This window comes from Spinacia oleracea, chromosome 4, assembly GCF_020520425.1.
Source record: "Spinacia oleracea cultivar Varoflay chromosome 4, BTI_SOV_V1, whole genome shotgun sequence".
In the NCBI taxonomy this organism is placed as follows: domain Eukaryota; kingdom Viridiplantae; phylum Streptophyta; class Magnoliopsida; order Caryophyllales; family Amaranthaceae; genus Spinacia; species Spinacia oleracea.
Window position 1 is genome coordinate 36,627,072 of NC_079490.1, and position 18,189 is coordinate 36,645,260.

The 18,189-nt window shown below is 36.0% G+C and overlaps 2 protein-coding genes across 2 annotated transcripts; one reads left to right on the forward strand and one right to left on the reverse strand.

Moving 5' to 3' along the window:
* Nucleotides 1-10,102: 10,102 nt before the first annotated feature.
* Nucleotides 10,103-10,354, reverse strand: LOC110788543 (auxin-induced protein 22D). Its single transcript, XM_056841601.1, has one exon. It carries the CDS (start codon nt 10,352-10,354, stop codon nt 10,103-10,105), a length of 252 nt encoding a protein of 83 aa, XP_056697579.1.
* Nucleotides 10,355-17,048: 6,694 nt separating this feature from the next.
* LOC130472529 (auxin-induced protein 22D) lies at nt 17,049-17,919 on the forward strand. The gene is made up of 2 exons (XM_056843832.1): nt 17,049-17,318; nt 17,445-17,919. The coding sequence occupies exons 1-2, from the start codon at nt 17,152-17,154 to the stop codon at nt 17,779-17,781; spliced, it is 504 nt and encodes a 167-aa protein (XP_056699810.1). The 5' UTR covers nt 17,049-17,151; the 3' UTR covers nt 17,782-17,919.
* The last annotated feature ends 270 nt before the right edge of the window (nt 17,920-18,189 follow it).

Here is an 18,189-nt window from a genome sequence, read left to right on the forward strand (position 1 = left end):
ACAAAATTTCAATTTTGTCATCAAAACATTGAGTATGTTTTATGGCCTCTAACCATTTAAAACATTTGAGTCTATATATGGCCTCTAACCATTTTAGGGAATCTAGGTTTCGTCATAGCTTTCTTACAAGTCACAAACTCATTAATCTACATGATAATAGTTTGACTGCAAGTTGTAGGTTTCTTCACTATCTAATAGAAGAATCTCATAGTTTCATTGACCAGAACTCTATGTTTCTTTACTATCTAATAGAAGAATCTCATAGTTCCAGTGACTTGAACTCTATGCCTACTTGGGTATAGAACATCAAACAATAGAATATCAACAGGCACTTTGAGAGTCCTTTGAATATTCTATTCTCCTTGAAGCACTTGTAAAGTCTTCTAAGAGATGTCTATTCTTTAAAAGCTACTTCTAAAGTCCTTTCAGAATAAGTTCGGATTTTCTGAAGCACTTTCGAAAAGCCTCCGGAATGTCCGTTTATGTTTGTTGTTCGCCTCGAAAACTTTCGAGGTCTATTTTCTCCCACTTGTCATTTTGGAAACGAATCTCCAAAAGGACATTATTTCGAGCAAACAAACATTATGTTCTCAAAAATTTGTGGTAGAAACAATACCCTTGTGTCTCATTTGAATAAATCACAATGAAACATATATCTACACTTGGGCCTTAGTTTGTTGAATAACAAACACTTAGCTCCCACTGAGTTTAGCAACTCTTTAGATATATATAATTGAAAAGATATCCTGAAATTATTTTCAATAGCTTTGACGAATTTGGTTTAGTTTGGTGGTAGTTGAGCATTTTGTTTTAGAAATTATAGGAAAAGTCTTTATGATTCATCATTGATCGAATCAAGTACTAATTGACTTTGATCATTCCAACGTAGATATGCCATATCTTATGGAGCTAGATTGTGAAATTACAACACACAATCATTGATGATCATATTTGGTCTCAAGTAATCATCAACATGATCTAACCTAGATCTTTATGATTTCTTGCCGAGTGGATTTTATACTTCTGAATCTTTGAACTAGCCAAACAGATTCAACTTATATCACATTTGAGTAAATAGACCTATATTCACTCAAATCCATGTGAAATAATAAAGTCATAAAACCTTTCTTTAGCTTTGAACTTTATCGTCTAGGCGTTCTAACAATAGTTCATATTCTTTGTTACTTTCAACAAGTAAGACTAGCTTGTCTTAAGTTGATCTAGAAATCAACCAACTTTCAAAAGTCCATCAAAATAGAGCTTATGAATGTTAACTTGTTGATATGGTCTAAGCAACAATGCCAAAGATTAGTGGAACTCAAATCAAGGGTTTGATTTGAACCTAGTAAAGTTCTTTAAAGAGTTGTTTGTTTTAATCAAGCATATTGACTCAACCAGTAATTGACCATTTCATTCAAATAAACAAACAAACAAGCATTGTTTTTGTTCTTCTGAATGTGAGTCTTTCTGTGTTTGAAGCAGAAATTTAGGTATGCTGATTATGGAACAAAATAGCCATTTAGTTCCAGCCTTTGAAAGGACTTAAAACAAACTAGATGACCCTACAACTAATGTAGCATTGCCATGCTTCATTTCTCACTTGTAGGTCATTAGTGTATCCTAGCTTCCATTGTTTGAGTTTTTACCGAAGTAAGAACCTCAAGCGGTATATGATACCAAGGAAGTTTGATTGCTAGGTCACTTCTCTTTAAACATAAATTTATAGGTAGAAACGGAATCGTAAATTCCTTTCATTTGTTCCTTGTTTCCTATTTCTTGTACCCTTTCTTATAGTCTTAAGAATTGAATTCTTTAGTGTTGACTTTTATACTTGTTAGACATGTCCAATGTCACCCCAACAAGGTTCTTAACATTTAATTTATGTTGAATATTAAGTTTCAACTAGATGATCTTACCAGAAGCTTCTAAAGTTCTCTAAGCATCGATCTATTCGAATGTCTAGGGACTAGACACATTCGAGAATTAAATGGACAAAGATATTAGGTTGTTAACCATTGGTAAAGCTGAGCGTTTAAGCTCAATGCTTTATGATCTCAAAACTACAGTGTATTTTGAATTCACAAGCACCAATTGGTTTGCCATTCGAATTTGATATTCGAAAACAACCATAAAAGTCGATATAAGAAACGTACATTTTAAATTGCTCACTTTCTCTCTTTTCCGTGAATCGTTCTTGGATTCACTACCAATCGAGGAAATTTACTGTTACCTTTCTAAAAGGATTTATTGCAGTGCAAGATATTTAATTATAAACAATAATTAAAACATACATTGAAGCATGCAAAGTCTAAACATTTATCATGAATAATAACTTGAAATTAAAGCAACCATGCAATTCAAACAAGTTATTAGCATTTTATTCGATTTTATTGTTCCGGCAGGTGTGAATAAAATGATTCCAAGATCCTAAAATCATTGAAGAACTAAGCACAGTTTGTCGACTTAATCCTAGAACATCTTAGGTAAGCAAAAGCCTTTTGCTAATAGTCTAGAAACTATTCTTGGTTGATAGGTACGTCTAAGAACTTATTAGGTAAACCTATCGAATTTGCCACGACATAAAAGGACTCCTTACTTATATCGTTGAGTTTCACCAAAACTAACATGTACTCACAATTATTTGTGTACCTTGCCCCTTTAGGACCAATAAGTAACACCTCGCTGAGCGAAAACTATTACTAGATTGATGTAAAGGATATCCAAGCAAGTGTATATTTTGGCATGGCACCTTTTAACTCAATTTTTAAGTTTGGAACTCAAGGCTCTTACTATGTTGGTTAGATTTTAAGTGAACTAAAATCCTTAATCATGCAACATAATCAAGCTTTTGATCTCATGCATTTTAAGACATATTTAAAGCAATAAATAACTTAAAACATGCATAAGATATTTGTGATCTAGTATGGCCCGACTTCATCTTGAAGCTTTGACTTCAAAGTCCGTCTTGAAAATCTCCGTGGGAGGCACCATTTTCTTCAAATAGGATAAGCTATAACTAATTACAACTATTTGATGGTACGCAGACCATTTTGAATTGAAAAATAACTTTGGTGCTTTAGACCAATTACATTCAAATTAATGGTACGCAGACCATATTTTCTATCCTATTTGGGCCATACTAGTCACTTCATAACCTGCAAAACAGTACATATACAATATATACCATTCACCCATTCATTATCATGAATGGCCCACATAGCTGGTTAGTAAAACACATTATGCATCACGTAAACATTTGCAGCAATTAATCAAGGGCACCAATAATCTACCAATTATTCAGTCCTTATTAATTCTAATCGAGTTGTTTTAACCTTAAGGATTTGTAGACCTAATCAAGAGTTTATGACTAAAAAGCGCTCCCACTCAAACCAATAAATTCATATGCTTTACTAATTTTAAACATAAAATTGTATTTCTAGTCTAACCGGAAACATACAAATTTAATTAAAATTTAAAGCTCATATAAATTTATAATTGAATCCAAAAATTTAATTTAATTTCAGTCGCATTTAAATTAATTCATGATTTTAATTTTAGTAAAATAATTAGAATAAATTCCATTTATTATAATTATAATATTCAAAATTAAAATCCAAGAAATTAATTCAAATTATTAATTTTAAAATTAATTAAAATTACGTGAACTGAAATTTTCAAATTAAACATTCAAAACGATCTAATCGTAACGCAAACACCCTACGCGTTGCACGCCCATGGGCCGTACGCACACAGCCATTGCTGGCCATGTGCGCGCAGCCCATGCGCTCGTCGCATAGCTGCTGCTGTCCTATCGCAAGCCTCCGCACAGCGCCCCATCGCACGCGAGCTATCGCTCGCAGTGCGCGCGCGCGAGATCGCTCGCTGGGCGCGCTGGCTCGCTCGCTGTGCGCGCGAGCCATCGCTCGCTGGGGCGCGACATCGCTCGCTGGGCGGGCGACATCGCGCGCTGCGCGCGCGAGCCATCGCTCGCTGGGGCGCGACATCGCTCGCTGGGCGAGCGACATCGCGCGCTGCGCGCGCGAGCAGTGCTGGGCGCGGCGCTCGTGGCACGCGAGCTTGCGCTCGCTGCGCGCGAGGCTGCGCGCACTTGTGCGAGGCAGCGCGCGTTGTGGCGCAGCTCGCTTGCTGCCCACACGCGACTGCCTTGGCTCGCCCTTCGCCCACGCCCATTCGTTCATTGCTCGTGGCACACGAAACAAGGCAGGGCTGCTGCCTTGTGCTCGTGCACTACGCCCTTGCTCATTGCATTCGTGCCGCACGGGCGACGAGCTCCCTTGCTCGTCGTCGCATGCCCGCATTATACAACACCCCTTAAGGGTAACACGAAGCGTCCATTGCTTCGTGCGTGCAAGTTATTTGAACGAATCGCATAAAAATTTAAAATTTATATTTAAAATTAATGACAAATTAATAAATATTATTAATTTCATAATTTTAGGGCGAAAAATCGAAAATTTATTATCCAATTGATTTCCGATTGATATGGATTCAAGTCTAGGTCATAAAAATTTAAAATTTATCGTAAATTTACAATTTTTATGGTGGTTTTTAATCATAGGTTTCTAATTAAATTACAATTAATTATGAAAATCAAATTAATTCTAAATTATTCTAATTTTCAACAAATTAATCATAATTACAAATTAGATTGCATAATTAACAAGACTAGGCATTCAAACTTGTTAAACATATGCAGTAGGTCAATCAAAAATTCAAGATTTATCAACAGGAATCGCAAATATTTAATTTAACATCTTAAATTTACGAAATTTTGCATTCGAAAAACTAAAACCTTCGAAAAGTCATAGTTAGGCTTCGAATTTGAGAATTCTGGGTTCGGCAGAAAAATACTTTTTTTGTCAAAATTTTAGAATGCCTTTTACATGCGGAATTGACACAAAAATCACTCAATTCGGATGAGTAATGAAGAAACTGCCGAAAAACTGCGTACATATAATTAAATAAACGCAATTTGCAATTAATTAACAATTACGAAAATTAATCACCCCTTTTAATTCTTGCAAATTTGTAATATTTAACCATGTTCATGCAATTTAGATTATGAAAATAATAAGGGGCTCGTGATACCACTGTTAGGTTATGATACATATGACATTACATAAATCATGCGGAAACAACCATTAACCCAGGACAACATATTATTTACACATAATCATATAGCATAATTTAGATGCATACTCTTTGTTGCGTGCCCTCCCTAGCTGCGCCCGAACCGAACAAGAACAAGTCTTTTAGGACTCCAAGTGTCGTCCCTCCGTAGATAGTCCACAGCACGTCCGGATCCGCCTTAAGATTGACCAACTAGAATCGCCCTTAAGGTACTAGAAAATTTCGGCACTTTTGAGCAAGATGTGTGTTTTAATTTTCTCTCAAAAAAACTCACTTTTGAATACTTTGAAACTTGTGTATAAATTATGACCCCTAGGCCTTTATTTATAGAGTTATGGAAAAGGAATCGTAATCCTAGTAGGATACGAATTAATCGAAATTAGAATCCTACATGAATTCTATTTAATTAATTTATCCAATTAGGAATAGAAACTTAATCATACACTGACTCTTGCAGATTCAGGAATCACGCATGAGCACAAACTCACACACACACGGCAGCCACAAGGGCTGCCCATGCGCGTGCGAGCAGCAGCCCGCGCAGCACGGCCCACGCAGCCGTGGCCCTTGGCGCGCGCTGGGCCTGCCTTGCGGTAGGCCTGGGCGCTGCCTTGGCTGGGCTTGTGGCGCGCATGCTTGCTGGGCGATGGCCCCGGCTTCGTGCTGGGCCTTCGTCCGGCAAGCCTCGTCCGATGCTAATTCGTACGATACGCTTCCGATTAAATTTCCATTTCCGGAATCTATTTCCGATACGAACAATATTTAATATTTCCGATTCCGGAATTAATTTCCGTTTCGAACAAATATTTAATATTTCCGTTTCCGGAATTATTTTCCGATTCCGGCAATATTTCCGATTCTGACAATATTTCCGTTTCCGGTAATATTTCCGATTCTGGTAATATTTCCATTTCCAATAATATTTTCCGATACGTACCATGTTTCCGTTTCCGGCAACATCTACGACTTGGATAATATTCATATTTCCGATACGATCCATATTTCCGTTTCCGGCAATATCATCGTTTCCGGAGTATTCATTTCTTGCCCGTGACGATCTTAGCTCCCACTGAAACCAAGATCCGTCGGTTCCGAATATTCATAGATGGAGTATTTAATGCCATTAAATACTTGATCCGTTTACGTACTATTTGTGTGACCCTACGGGTTCAGTCAAGAGTAAGCTGTGGATTAATATCATTAATTCCACTTGAACTGAAGCGGCCTCTAGCTAGGCATTCAGCTCACTTGATCTCACTGAATTATTAACTTGTTAATTAATACTGAACCGCATTTATTAGACTTAACATAGAATGCATACTTGGACCAAGGGCATTATTTCCTTCACCTTGTTCTTCAAGTGCCTCAATCTCAGCTGCCATTGCTTTCCTCCAACCCTCATGTTGCATAGCCTGTTTGAATGTTTTAGGTGCCTTTTCTTCCTGTAATGCTGCAATAAAATTTCTGTGTTTTGACGAAAAACGTTCATAATTAACAAAATATGTGATAGGATAAGGAGTACCTGAGGAGGATGTTGTTGTAGCTGAGCCTTCAGGAGGACTATATTTTTTTCTTATTGTGTGCGTTACGAAGTTTGTTAACTTTGAAGACGGAAACTTTGTACGCTTCCCCCTCCCCAACTCCGTACTCTCCTCCGTCATCTTCGTACCTCCCGTACCATCATCGACTCCACATTCTTGGACCCAACCACTTCTGTCCGCACAACACTCGGAACGTACTGCGGTAACTGCTCCATAACTGCAGTAGCAGCAGGCTGCCCAAGTGCAGAATCAACTACGACAGGTTGCTGCTCATCAGCAGGAAGAGAGGAAGCAGACACATGAGCCTCGCCCATCGCATCATGCAGCGCCCCATGCGCCTCTCCCTGCGCCTCGCCCAGCGCATCATGCAGCTCCTCATTCCCAGCGCCCTGCGCCTCACCCTGCACTCCCTCACTCTGCCCTACTGTTGTTGCTGCGTGGTCCTGCTGCTGCTGCATTGTGCTCCCTGCAGGAACAACAGCCCCAACCCCCAAACCCCAATGATCATAGCTACTCTCATCATCCCATACACCCTCAAGCACGCCACTAGTATACTCCACATCAACCAAACCATGTGAAGCACCCGCATAAGGAAAAACGTGCTCATGAAATTTCACATCACGGGAGACAAAAAACTCACGGGACTCCAAATCAAATAATGTCCACCCTTTTTGGCCGAACGGATAACCAAGAAAGACACATTTTCTACTCCGGGACTCAAATTTGTCGCCTTTACTCCTTTGATTATAAGCATAACACAAACATCCAAAAACACGAATGGGCACATAAGAAGGCGGTTTCCCAAACAACATTTCTAGGGCGTCTTATTATTGAGAATCGGAGTGGGTGTACGATTTATCAAATAGCAAGCCGCCATCACACACTCCCCCCAAAATCTTTTAGGCAAGTTTCCTTGAAAACGCAATGCGCGGGCAATGTTTAAAATATGTTGGTGTTTACGCTCGACTCTCCCATTCTGTTGAGGGGTTCCAACACACGACGACTCAAATAACATGCCATGTTTAAAAAAATAGCCTTGCAAACAATTGAATTCAGTCCCATTATCACTTCGCACAATCTTGATGACGTGATTAAATTGGCGTTTGATCATAGCAACAAAATTAAGAAACATGAACTCAACTTCTGTTTTATTTCTAATTAAATAAATCCAAACACCCCTAGAAAAATCATCAACAATAGTCAAAAAATACTTTGCTCCACAAGACGATGGTGTCTTATAAGGTCCCCATAAATCAACATGAATTAATTCAAACATTCTGCTAGCACAACTATCACTAATTGGAAAACTATCCCTACACTGCTTTGCACGCGGACATACATCGCAAACTTTATTATTCTTCCTACTAGTATTACTCACAGGAGGGAGTAAATGCAATATTTTCTCCGACGGATGTCCCATTCGTTGATGCCACAAATCAACCACACATTCGACAGCAAACACCCGTACTCGCGGAACGCCCCGGAAAAAATATAGTCCGTCCTGTCGGTCACCCACGCCAATCACCATCCTCGTCGTGCGGTCCTGAATAACACATATTTTGTTAGTAAACTGAGCAGAACAATTTAATTCGTCACTTAATTGGGTCACGGAAATTAAATTACAGGTCAATTTAGGCACAAATAAAACATTATCTAGAATTAAACCACCCTCCAATATTACGGAACCATATTGATTTGAATTTGCCGGCTGACCATCAGGTAACACAACTTGACAATTTCCTGATGTTTTGATATTTTTCAAAATCGAAATATCACCCGTCACATGGTTAGAAGCTCCGGTATCAATAATCCATCTCATATCTATATTACCTTGTAACTTAGGTGTGGGTTTAGACAATATATCAACAATCTGCTGTACTTGTTCGCTTGACACACCCACAAGGCCATGTGCTGCTACTGTGGCAGCCCCCTCACTTCCTGCGCCTACTCCAGAAACACTGCTACTGCCCACAGCAGTGCTACTCACAGCGTTTGCACGGGCTACTGTCCCCGTAGAAGCTGATGCCGATCGTCCCCCCCTACCTCCCCGTACAGGAGCACGACCACCTCTGCCAGGACCCCTTCCCCCGCGCCTCTTCTCATCCCACCAGTCCGGAAATCCTATCAACTGGTAGCAACTTGCCTCCTCATGCCCCTCACGAGTGTAGATGGTCCTCGGCACGAATATCTCCCACCTGTTTGGCAATGTTACATGAACAACCCGAACACGTGCACCGCGTCACTCTAGCATACTGGACGTACTCCTTCTACAGTTTGGACAGACGCCCATAGTAGTCAGTGACACTCTCAGTCACAGTCTGTGTACATCCACTCAAGGCCATCTTAATGTGGCAGACCCTAGCACCTGTAACCACCGAGAAACGTGTCCTCAGGTGATTCCACAACTCCTGCGCGACATCGAAATCTTCAAGGGTGGACCGTAACTGCTCGTCAATGGTGTTGGTTATCCACGACACAACCATTGAATTTACCGCGATCCAGTGCTTCATCTTTGTCACATCCTTCGTCGGTTCTTGAATGGAACCATCAATAAAACCATACTTGAATTTCGAAATCATCGAACGTCGGATGGCCTTAGACCATTCGTCATAATTCACTGCCCCTCTCAATTTGATAGGCGTAATAACGATCCCAGGGCCATCTCCTGACCCTAGATGGTAATCAAGGTCAATCACCATCTTCGTGTTATTCCCCCCATCATCGTCCATTGAGTGATGAACAACTCACGCACTCCAAAAGTGGCGGAAAAAAATTAGAGTTTTTCAACCTAGGCTCGTGATACCATGACAAATAATGTTCAATCTCGTCCTTTCTCATTAATTCACATCGTATATATATTACAGAGGGAAGGCTAATGGAAGGCTAATTTGGTAACCTAACATATCTAGGATATTACAATATATATTAACATATAAACTCCGTACGCCGTATGTCTATCGTAACACTAACACATCCTTAAAAATTTGGTTGTATATGAGAATACTGCATTTTTCATAATGTAAATATAATATCAATCACCTTCAAATATATATATATATATATATATATATATATATATATATATATATATATATATATATATAATATATATATATATATATATATATATATATATATATATAATACCAATCTTACAAAAACATTATGATTAATTAAACTAAGCTAAGTATATAGTTTACATTCCCTCAAAAAAAAAAAAAAAGATATGGTGTTGTTGTGTAACAAGGCCTCTCGGAGAGTTAGACACTATAAAATGCATGGCCGTGCTCAGAATTGTTAAGGCTAAACCTTCTGTAAAAATTTAACATTTGAGCTCTGTAATCCAAGAGTATATTGTATACATATTCACAATCTTCATCTCAAAAAGTTGATAAATATGATTCAATTTTTTAGGCCAAGCCATTTGATTCAGATCCTTTCACTAATCTAAGCCTTTTGCAAGAACCAATAAACATTTCCCAAGGAACATCTCCAACCAACATCCAATCTCCATCTTTGTCTTCATAAGTTTGTTCATACTCTATACCATTAAATTTGAACATGGCTTCTAAGGCCCTTAGGAGTTCCTTGTAATCTTTGTATTGTTTTAGATCTATCTTTCTTAGATAAGGTGCTCCATCCATGCTAACCTTCACGTACATCCTCGTGGATTAATCTTGTGATTTTTTCGCTTCAAGGAAATTTTTCCTGTATGATCTAATTGGAGGCCATCCAATTGCTTGAACCCTAAAAAATTATGAGTAAGAAGATCAATTAGTATCATATTCAAATTCATTATTCTAATTAATAAGGAAATTAATTTTGTAAAAATCAAGTGAACAGAACACGATTTGAATCTTAATATGATCTACTTACTTTGATTGTTGTGGAATTAGGTAGTCGTCATGGCAATCTTCAACACCAGAAGTAGATTCCTCACTAATATCCGAAAATGATCTTTTCTTCTCAAATCCATTAGTTCCAGGTAACCCTAATCTCAACTCTGTGTCATTAAGATAACTCGAGTTTTCATTACTCCGTCCCATTGATGACGATGGATTAATGATTTATAGAAGGAAAAACAAGGTTAATGATCACTAATCAAAGTTTGCAAACAAGGTTGATGATCACTAATCAAAGTTTGCAAATCTAGTGAGCGTTAGATTGCAAATTGTTTTTGTATGTATGTTATTATGAAAGTTCTTTTTTGATGAGAAGATGCATAGAACTAAGGTTATATATATATAGACATGGAATTTATTATATAATTAAAACTGGGTCTACTTTGAGCACGTGCATTGGAAGACAGGGGTTATCAACTCATTAGTTACTTGTCTCTCAACTGCACATGCCCTTGTTTATTGCAACTTTTGGCATGTAGAGTAAAACTCACCTCCAATTTTATTTAAAGGGATGGTTATTTTTCTTAATTACATCTATTATTAAATATTTAAATAAATGACAAATAATACAATATGCTATTTTGCTATTTAAAGGTTAAAGTCATCAAAAATGGGAGAAGGTAGCGATCGGTAATATAATGATGTTGAAAAGATAGTAGTAATTCAGAACTGGTTTTCACAAATGTGGTAATTGACAAAGTCACTAGTTTGCTAGGTAGTAAGAGCACTCCCAATGGTGAGGAAAACCAAAAATCTCACGAGAATTTACTACACTATTTGGTGAGATAAAAAAAAATCATGAGTGTGTAGATAAATCTCACGAGAAAACTCACGAGGAAACAGTGTAAAAATATGAGTGTGAGATTTCGGTGAGAAAAATATGAGTGTAAAGAACTGTTTTTTGTAACGATTATATTTTGTAACGGCTATTTTAGCCAAAAATAATTTATAAAAAAAAAAAAAAAAAATCACCAACGGCCATAATTTTTTTTTCTCTATAAATAGAGACCAAATTTGCTATATTTCTACACACTTTCAAAAATCACTTATTTCTCTCTAAATTCATTAAAATCATTTTCCTTTAAAGTTATTATTATTATTATTATTGAAAAAAAAAATAGTTTACCAGAAAAAAAAATTACCAACTTTCAGATTATTATTATTATTATTATTATTATTATTATTATTATTATTATTATTATTATTATTATTATTATTATTATTATTATTATCTACATTAATTAATTATTTTCTATTAAATCTATTTATTGGACATAAAAGGTAAAAAGTACATCATTATGTTGAGTATAAAAATTATTATTACCAAAATTTTCATTAATTTTAATTACCAAAAAAAAAATTAATTAAGTGTTAATAAATATTTAAATAATTAACATAAATGAATGAACATTAAAATAAATACATAATAGATGAAGTATATTGGAGAAATAAAATGTGGTGGGGTATAGTGAATAGTAGAAGATAGAGTGGTGAGGAAATTTTTTTTTCCTCATGAATGGGATGCAAATTTGTGAAAAAAAAATCTTGTGAGAAAAATGATGTGGAGGAGTAAGAAAATGGTAGAGAAAGAGTGGTGAGATTTTTTTTTTACTCATTAATGGGAGTGCTCTAAGTCACAAATTTTTGTTCTAATTTTCATGTTCAGATACGAGTCATTTCAGTTTGGATCTTAGTTTATGAAAAAGATATCTATATAATAATTAGTCCATGTCAGATCCGATTATGGATTTATACACATACACCTAGCTAGTTATGCATACTCCGCATCACATCATATTTATATCGTCTACACTAATTATATTATCCTCAATGCCTAATCTCGGTGTTAATATATAGTACTCGCACACTGAGCAAATTATCCAATTTGGCTCAAATTAATACGGATCCAAACAAGTACGTTTAATCTAAAATTAATATAACTAATACGAAGTTTTAAACTACACCCATAACTAAGGATTTCATAACTGGCGTGAATGTGCCCAAGTTTACCCAATCGAAGGACCGCTAATTTTTTTAATTATACATACACAATCGGTTGTATCTTATACAGTATAAGATGCAACCAATGTTTTATACGTGGTATTATATATGAATTCATGCCCATTGAAATTTAATTTTAATCTTAAATGTGCTCTACTTTTTAGCTATAAACTCATTACACCTAATTATCTATTTTGGCCCAAACACTACAAGAAATTGTACCATTAACGACGGAAAATCCCGTCGTTAAAAGGCTAACAATTGTTGATTAATGACGGGATTTCCTGTCGCGAACCCATCATAAAAAGGGGCCGTCGTTAATGGAAAATTCCTTCATTAACCCGTCGTCAAAGACATTTGCGACGGTTGTTCCCGTCTTTGTTTGGTTGTTAACCCCGTCGTAAAAGACTTTTTGACCCATCGTAATTAGATTGTCATTAAAAATACAAATTCTTGTAGTTAAATTAAGATCCATACAAGTAGTCTCAACAGTTAATAGGATCCATATTAATCTACACCAAAAAAAAAAGAGTATATAATAGGCGATTTTTTTTTATCCCAACTCCATGGAAGAGAATTTTTTAATCATGCATATATATATACCCCAACCAGTTATATCTTAATTATACGGAGAATTACTCTTTTCTATTACTTCGTACTACGTATATTTTATTCAAGTTTTATGTGTATCGTTATTCGACGCCCGCGTATGCTAATATCGCTCATTTTTTAAACTTAAAAGTACATTTTTGCCCGTATGAAAAAGTTACCCCCTCCCTTCATCTTTTTCACCCCCCTCCCGCTCCGACCGTCCTCTATGTTTCCTTGACGGAAATCATAAATTCCGGCGACAATTTTTTTACATCTCCGTTGGCAAACTCCTTAACTCATATAGCTACCACCTAAACTCGCCGGAAAAATTGTTGTTATTTTCATATATTACCGCAACATTAAGTTTGTTCATAAATATTTATCAATGAAGTTGGAGGTGGAGCTCACGGGGAACGACGGAGGTCGACGGAGCAATAATGTAGAAGGTAAAATTGTTTTTTTTTTTTTTTTTTTTTTTTTTTTTTTTTTTTTTTTTTTTTTTTTTACTAAGGAAAAGCGGCGCACAGTTATTTCTTGGTGGACATGGGAGCCGCGCACGGATATTGCTTGGCACCCATGTCCACCAAGCAGATCTTGTGCGCGGCAGCCATGTCGGCCAAGCACAAGATCTGCTTGGTGGACATGGGAGCCAATTAGCAATATCCGTGCGCGGCTCCCATGTCCACCAAGCAATAATTGTGCGCATGTTAATTTTTTTTTCTTTTTAATTTTTTTACGTAAAACTGGTCGGGTGGCCGGTGTGAAGGATGGAGGGAGGTCGGGGTGAAGGTGGATGGCGTGAAGGATGGTGGGAGGCCGACGTGGAGGGTGGAAGGAGGCGAAGAGCAGAGGTGAAGGAGGGAGGGGTGAAAGGGGTAAATTCGTACTTTCACGCAATAAATGAGGCCGTTTTTAACGGATTAGGGCGTCGAATAAAAATACCCAAAATTTATACGGTTCGAATCCCCCCTCTCATCTTTTGTAGTTTGTATTTTCCTTGTAACTCAACTTGCATTATAATAAAAAAATAAATTTTAATTTTAATCTTAAATGTGTGTGGCCGGTCTAGTTCCTCGTTTCATTTACAAACTAGTTTTATGGCTCGGCCGATCGATGCCCTGGGTTACAACATAAAATTTATCTTTTGTTTCGGCATTTATTAGTATTTTATATTGAACAATGGTTAAAGCTTTCGTATTTTATTCATTATGTCTCAAGTTCAAGCCTTATGGAGAACACTTTTTCAAATCTATACTTAATATATTAAAAGGTGTTTATGAGAACGTATATGTGTCACGTAAGCCTCCCCTTATTACGCCACGTCGCCACTAATAAGCATCATGGCAAGTCATTGATAATCAAAAAGCATGTAACAAGGATCGAACACCGAATCTCATGAATTAAAAGCTTTCGTATTTTATTCATGATGTCTCAAGTTCAAGCCTTATGGAGAACACTTTTTCAAATCTATACTAATATATTAAAAGGCGTTTATGAGAATGTATATGTGCCACGTAAGCATCCTCTTATTACGCCACGCCACCACTAATAAGCATCATGACAAATCATTGACAACCAAAAAGTATGTAGCAAGAATCGACTACCGAACATCATGAATTAAAAGCTACTCTTCCTACAATCTTAACTAGCTACAATGTATGTTATATATTTCCATGTAAATGCAAAATATAATTTTTTTAATGAGTAGTAATAAACTAAAGAAAAATGAAAAAACGGGAATAATTAAATTACTAAACTTATAAATGTATAATTTTTCCCTTTCCATTTTAAGCTTAAAAAAATTGGCGAAATGAAGTTGAATTATGAGTATAGAAGAGAACATTGACGCGCGTATAATAATCAACTAATCAAAAAGAAGAAGAATCAACTTTGTTATGATTTTCGGCTGTGTGGCTTAGATTAGAAGGTTGTTGATCTCCGTTGATCTTGCGTCACCACGATAATCCGTTAATGACACCGCCTATATGGGCACATATTTACAAAAAGTAAACCCTACTAAAGTAGAACCTGAAGCAACGCCTGGGCCATACCCTAGTTTTTAAATGAAAGTTGATGGAATGAAATGATTGAAGGAAAGTGTCACGCGACATATATGCATTTTTAAAAACGTCTTTTAATATATTAGTATAAATAAATTAAACTTATCCATGGCTAAATTAAAGAAAATACACATAATAGTAATTAATAATAACTCCTACCAAAATAAAGTCATAATCATCATTAAGAGTAATATAACAAAAGGTCTTGCGCGCACAAGGTGTACAATAAATTTATTGTACACCAAGATAACTTTTGTGCAGTTTTTTTGTAACTTTAACCTATTTTTTTGTAACTTTTATATTATAAAAATAAAAAGTTGATAGATAAACATTTTAAAGGGTTAAATGATTAATTTATACATTATTAGGGATTTGGAAGAAATAATTTTGATTCAAATGAAAAAAATTATCATTAAAAAATAGATAACTTTTACACATATAAATGTAACTTTTAATCATTTTGAGTCAACTTTTATTTCGGTGTACAATATTTATTGTACACCCATTATAAATAAGAATTTGTGGTAACATAATTAGTATCGTTACATTTACCGACAATTGAAAGCAGGAAATCTCAAGTGCATGTACTTAGAGATAAGGGTAGTAGTTGTAACGTAGCCGTGTAGGTCACTATATCTCCAATATTAGGGACAAGCTTAGGACATACGTTAATGAAACCCTATATTTTTAATTAATAAAAACCCTAAATTGGGTGGTCAAGATTGATTTTTGAACCCTAAGAGGAGTAATAAGGACCGTTTGATTAAATTGGATGGTGGTGGTTGGGAGAACTATCCCACATGAAATTGCCCTTAAAAATCTTGCATTAACAGCATAAAGATTTGGACCGTTTATTTGACACCCATGACTTTGGGTCGGAGGACGCGGTGGATCATGCGGATATGATCATATTTCCGTTGATATGTGTTATGGAAACAAATCAACAATCGTATTATTCTTGTCATAATGAGTTGTGTGTGTATATGTGAGTCATCGGTCGTGTTTTTCTTGTTAAAATGAGTTGTGAGCGTATGATCGAGGCCATTTTGTGTTTGCACTTTGCAGGGTGGAATGACGATATCTATTTTAACACGGGTGTAATGTTACCGTACGTCTAACATCTAGGTATAATCTAAAAAGATATAGTAGAGATCATTTTTACTTTGCTTATAGTGAAAACTTCTAGGAGGGAGTCATCAGTTTGATGTTTAGTTATTGCATGATGCATACATTGGCAAAAAATTAACGTCGTAATTACCTATTTGTGTATTTCATTGCAATAGTATGAAATATGAACCATTTAAGGGTAAGTAAAGGAAGACAATTGACCGATTACCAAATGCGGAGTAGAAAACACGAGAAAACAAGGAGTACATGTTTTTTCTCGGTAGTTTTAATTCTTTACGGAAAGATAGAGCGATCAAATAATTAGATCAAATCAAGTCCCACCAAAGTACGTTCCTACATACAATATATATTATCCGCATTTCTTACTTGTGAATGAAGTTATAATATTATTGATATTGATATAATGATACAGAAAATAAAAACTAAAAATCAAAAAAGTATTTGATTAACATTATTAATAAAGTTTGGTCCAAGAAATAATGGAGTTTAAAGCCAACTCTAGAGACCAAAAGTAGTGATAAACAAGAGCATGTGCAGTTGAGAGACAAGTAACTAATGACTCGCTAAGCTTTGTCTTCCAATCAGAATGCTATGTACACCAAACGTGCATACTCAATTAAAACTAGACCCACCTTTTATATAATTCGACCTCTCTATATATAACCTATAGTTTTGTGTATCTTTTCATCAAAATACACTTTCATAAACTAATCTACAATTAGCATTCTAACAAGATTTTGCAAACTCTGCTTATTGATCATTCAAATTTTCCTAACAATGGAAAGGAGCAACGGAAACTCGAGTTCTCATGAAGATACCGAATTGAGATTAGGGTTACCGGGAACTAATGGATCTGAGAAGAAACGATTGTTTTCTGAAATGAATGAGGAGTCTACTTCTGGTGTAGAAGATTGCCATGACAACATCCTAATTCCACAACCAAAGTAAGTTGATTGATTACATTTTTATGATTTAAATAATTATGTTTGGTTGACTTGATTTTTATTGAATACTATGGATTTGATTTCTATATTAAACTAATTAAATTTTGTTATCTATTAATTTTTTAGGGTTCAAGCAATCGGATGGCCTCCAATTAGATCTTACCGGAAAAATTGCCTTCAAGTCACAAAATCACAAGAAGAACGCACAAGAATGTACGTGAAGGTTAGCATGGACGGAGCTCCTTATCTAAGAAAGATAGATCTAAAACAATACAAAGATTACAAGGAACTCCTAAGGGCCTTAGAAGCCATGTTCAAATTTAATGGTATAGAGTATGAACAAACTTATGAAGACAAAGATGGAGATTGGATGTTGGTTGGAGATGTTCCTTGGGAAATGTTTATTGGTTCTTGCAAAAGGCTTAGATTAGTGAAAGGATCTGAATCAAATGGCTTGGCCTAAAAAATTGAATCATATTTATCATGTAAACTTTTTGAGATGAATATTGTGAATATGTATACAATATACTCTTGGATTACAGAGCTCAAATGTTAAAGTTTAACAGAAGGTTTAGCCTTAACAATTCTGAGCACGGCCATGCATTTTACAGTGTCTAACTCACCGAGAGGCCTTGTTACACAACAACACCATATCCTATCAAAGATAAGAGGACAATCCATTCTTGCAATCTATGAACACCCACTTTGATTCATAGTACGCCCAATAACTGCTTTTATAGCCTCCTTTTACGGTGCGACGTTTAACTAGCATCAAAGCGAACTAATTCTCAAACGAGCAGACATAATCGCTCATGTTCTGAGGAACGGTTTCTAATCACCATTTATGAGAACTACCTATGACATGACTTTA

Coding starts and splice junctions, on each gene's coding strand:
- LOC130472529 (XM_056843832.1), top strand. CDS start 17,152: ATGGAAAGGAGCAACGGAAACTCGAGTTCTCATGAAGATACCGAATTG. Junction 17,319..17,444: donor ATCCTAATTCCACAACCAAA/GTAAGTTGATTG, acceptor TTAATTTTTTAG/GGTTCAAGCAATCGGATGGC.
- LOC110788543 (XM_056841601.1), bottom strand. CDS start 10,354: ATGTACGTGAAGGTTAGCATGGATGGAGCACCTTATCTAAGAAAGATA.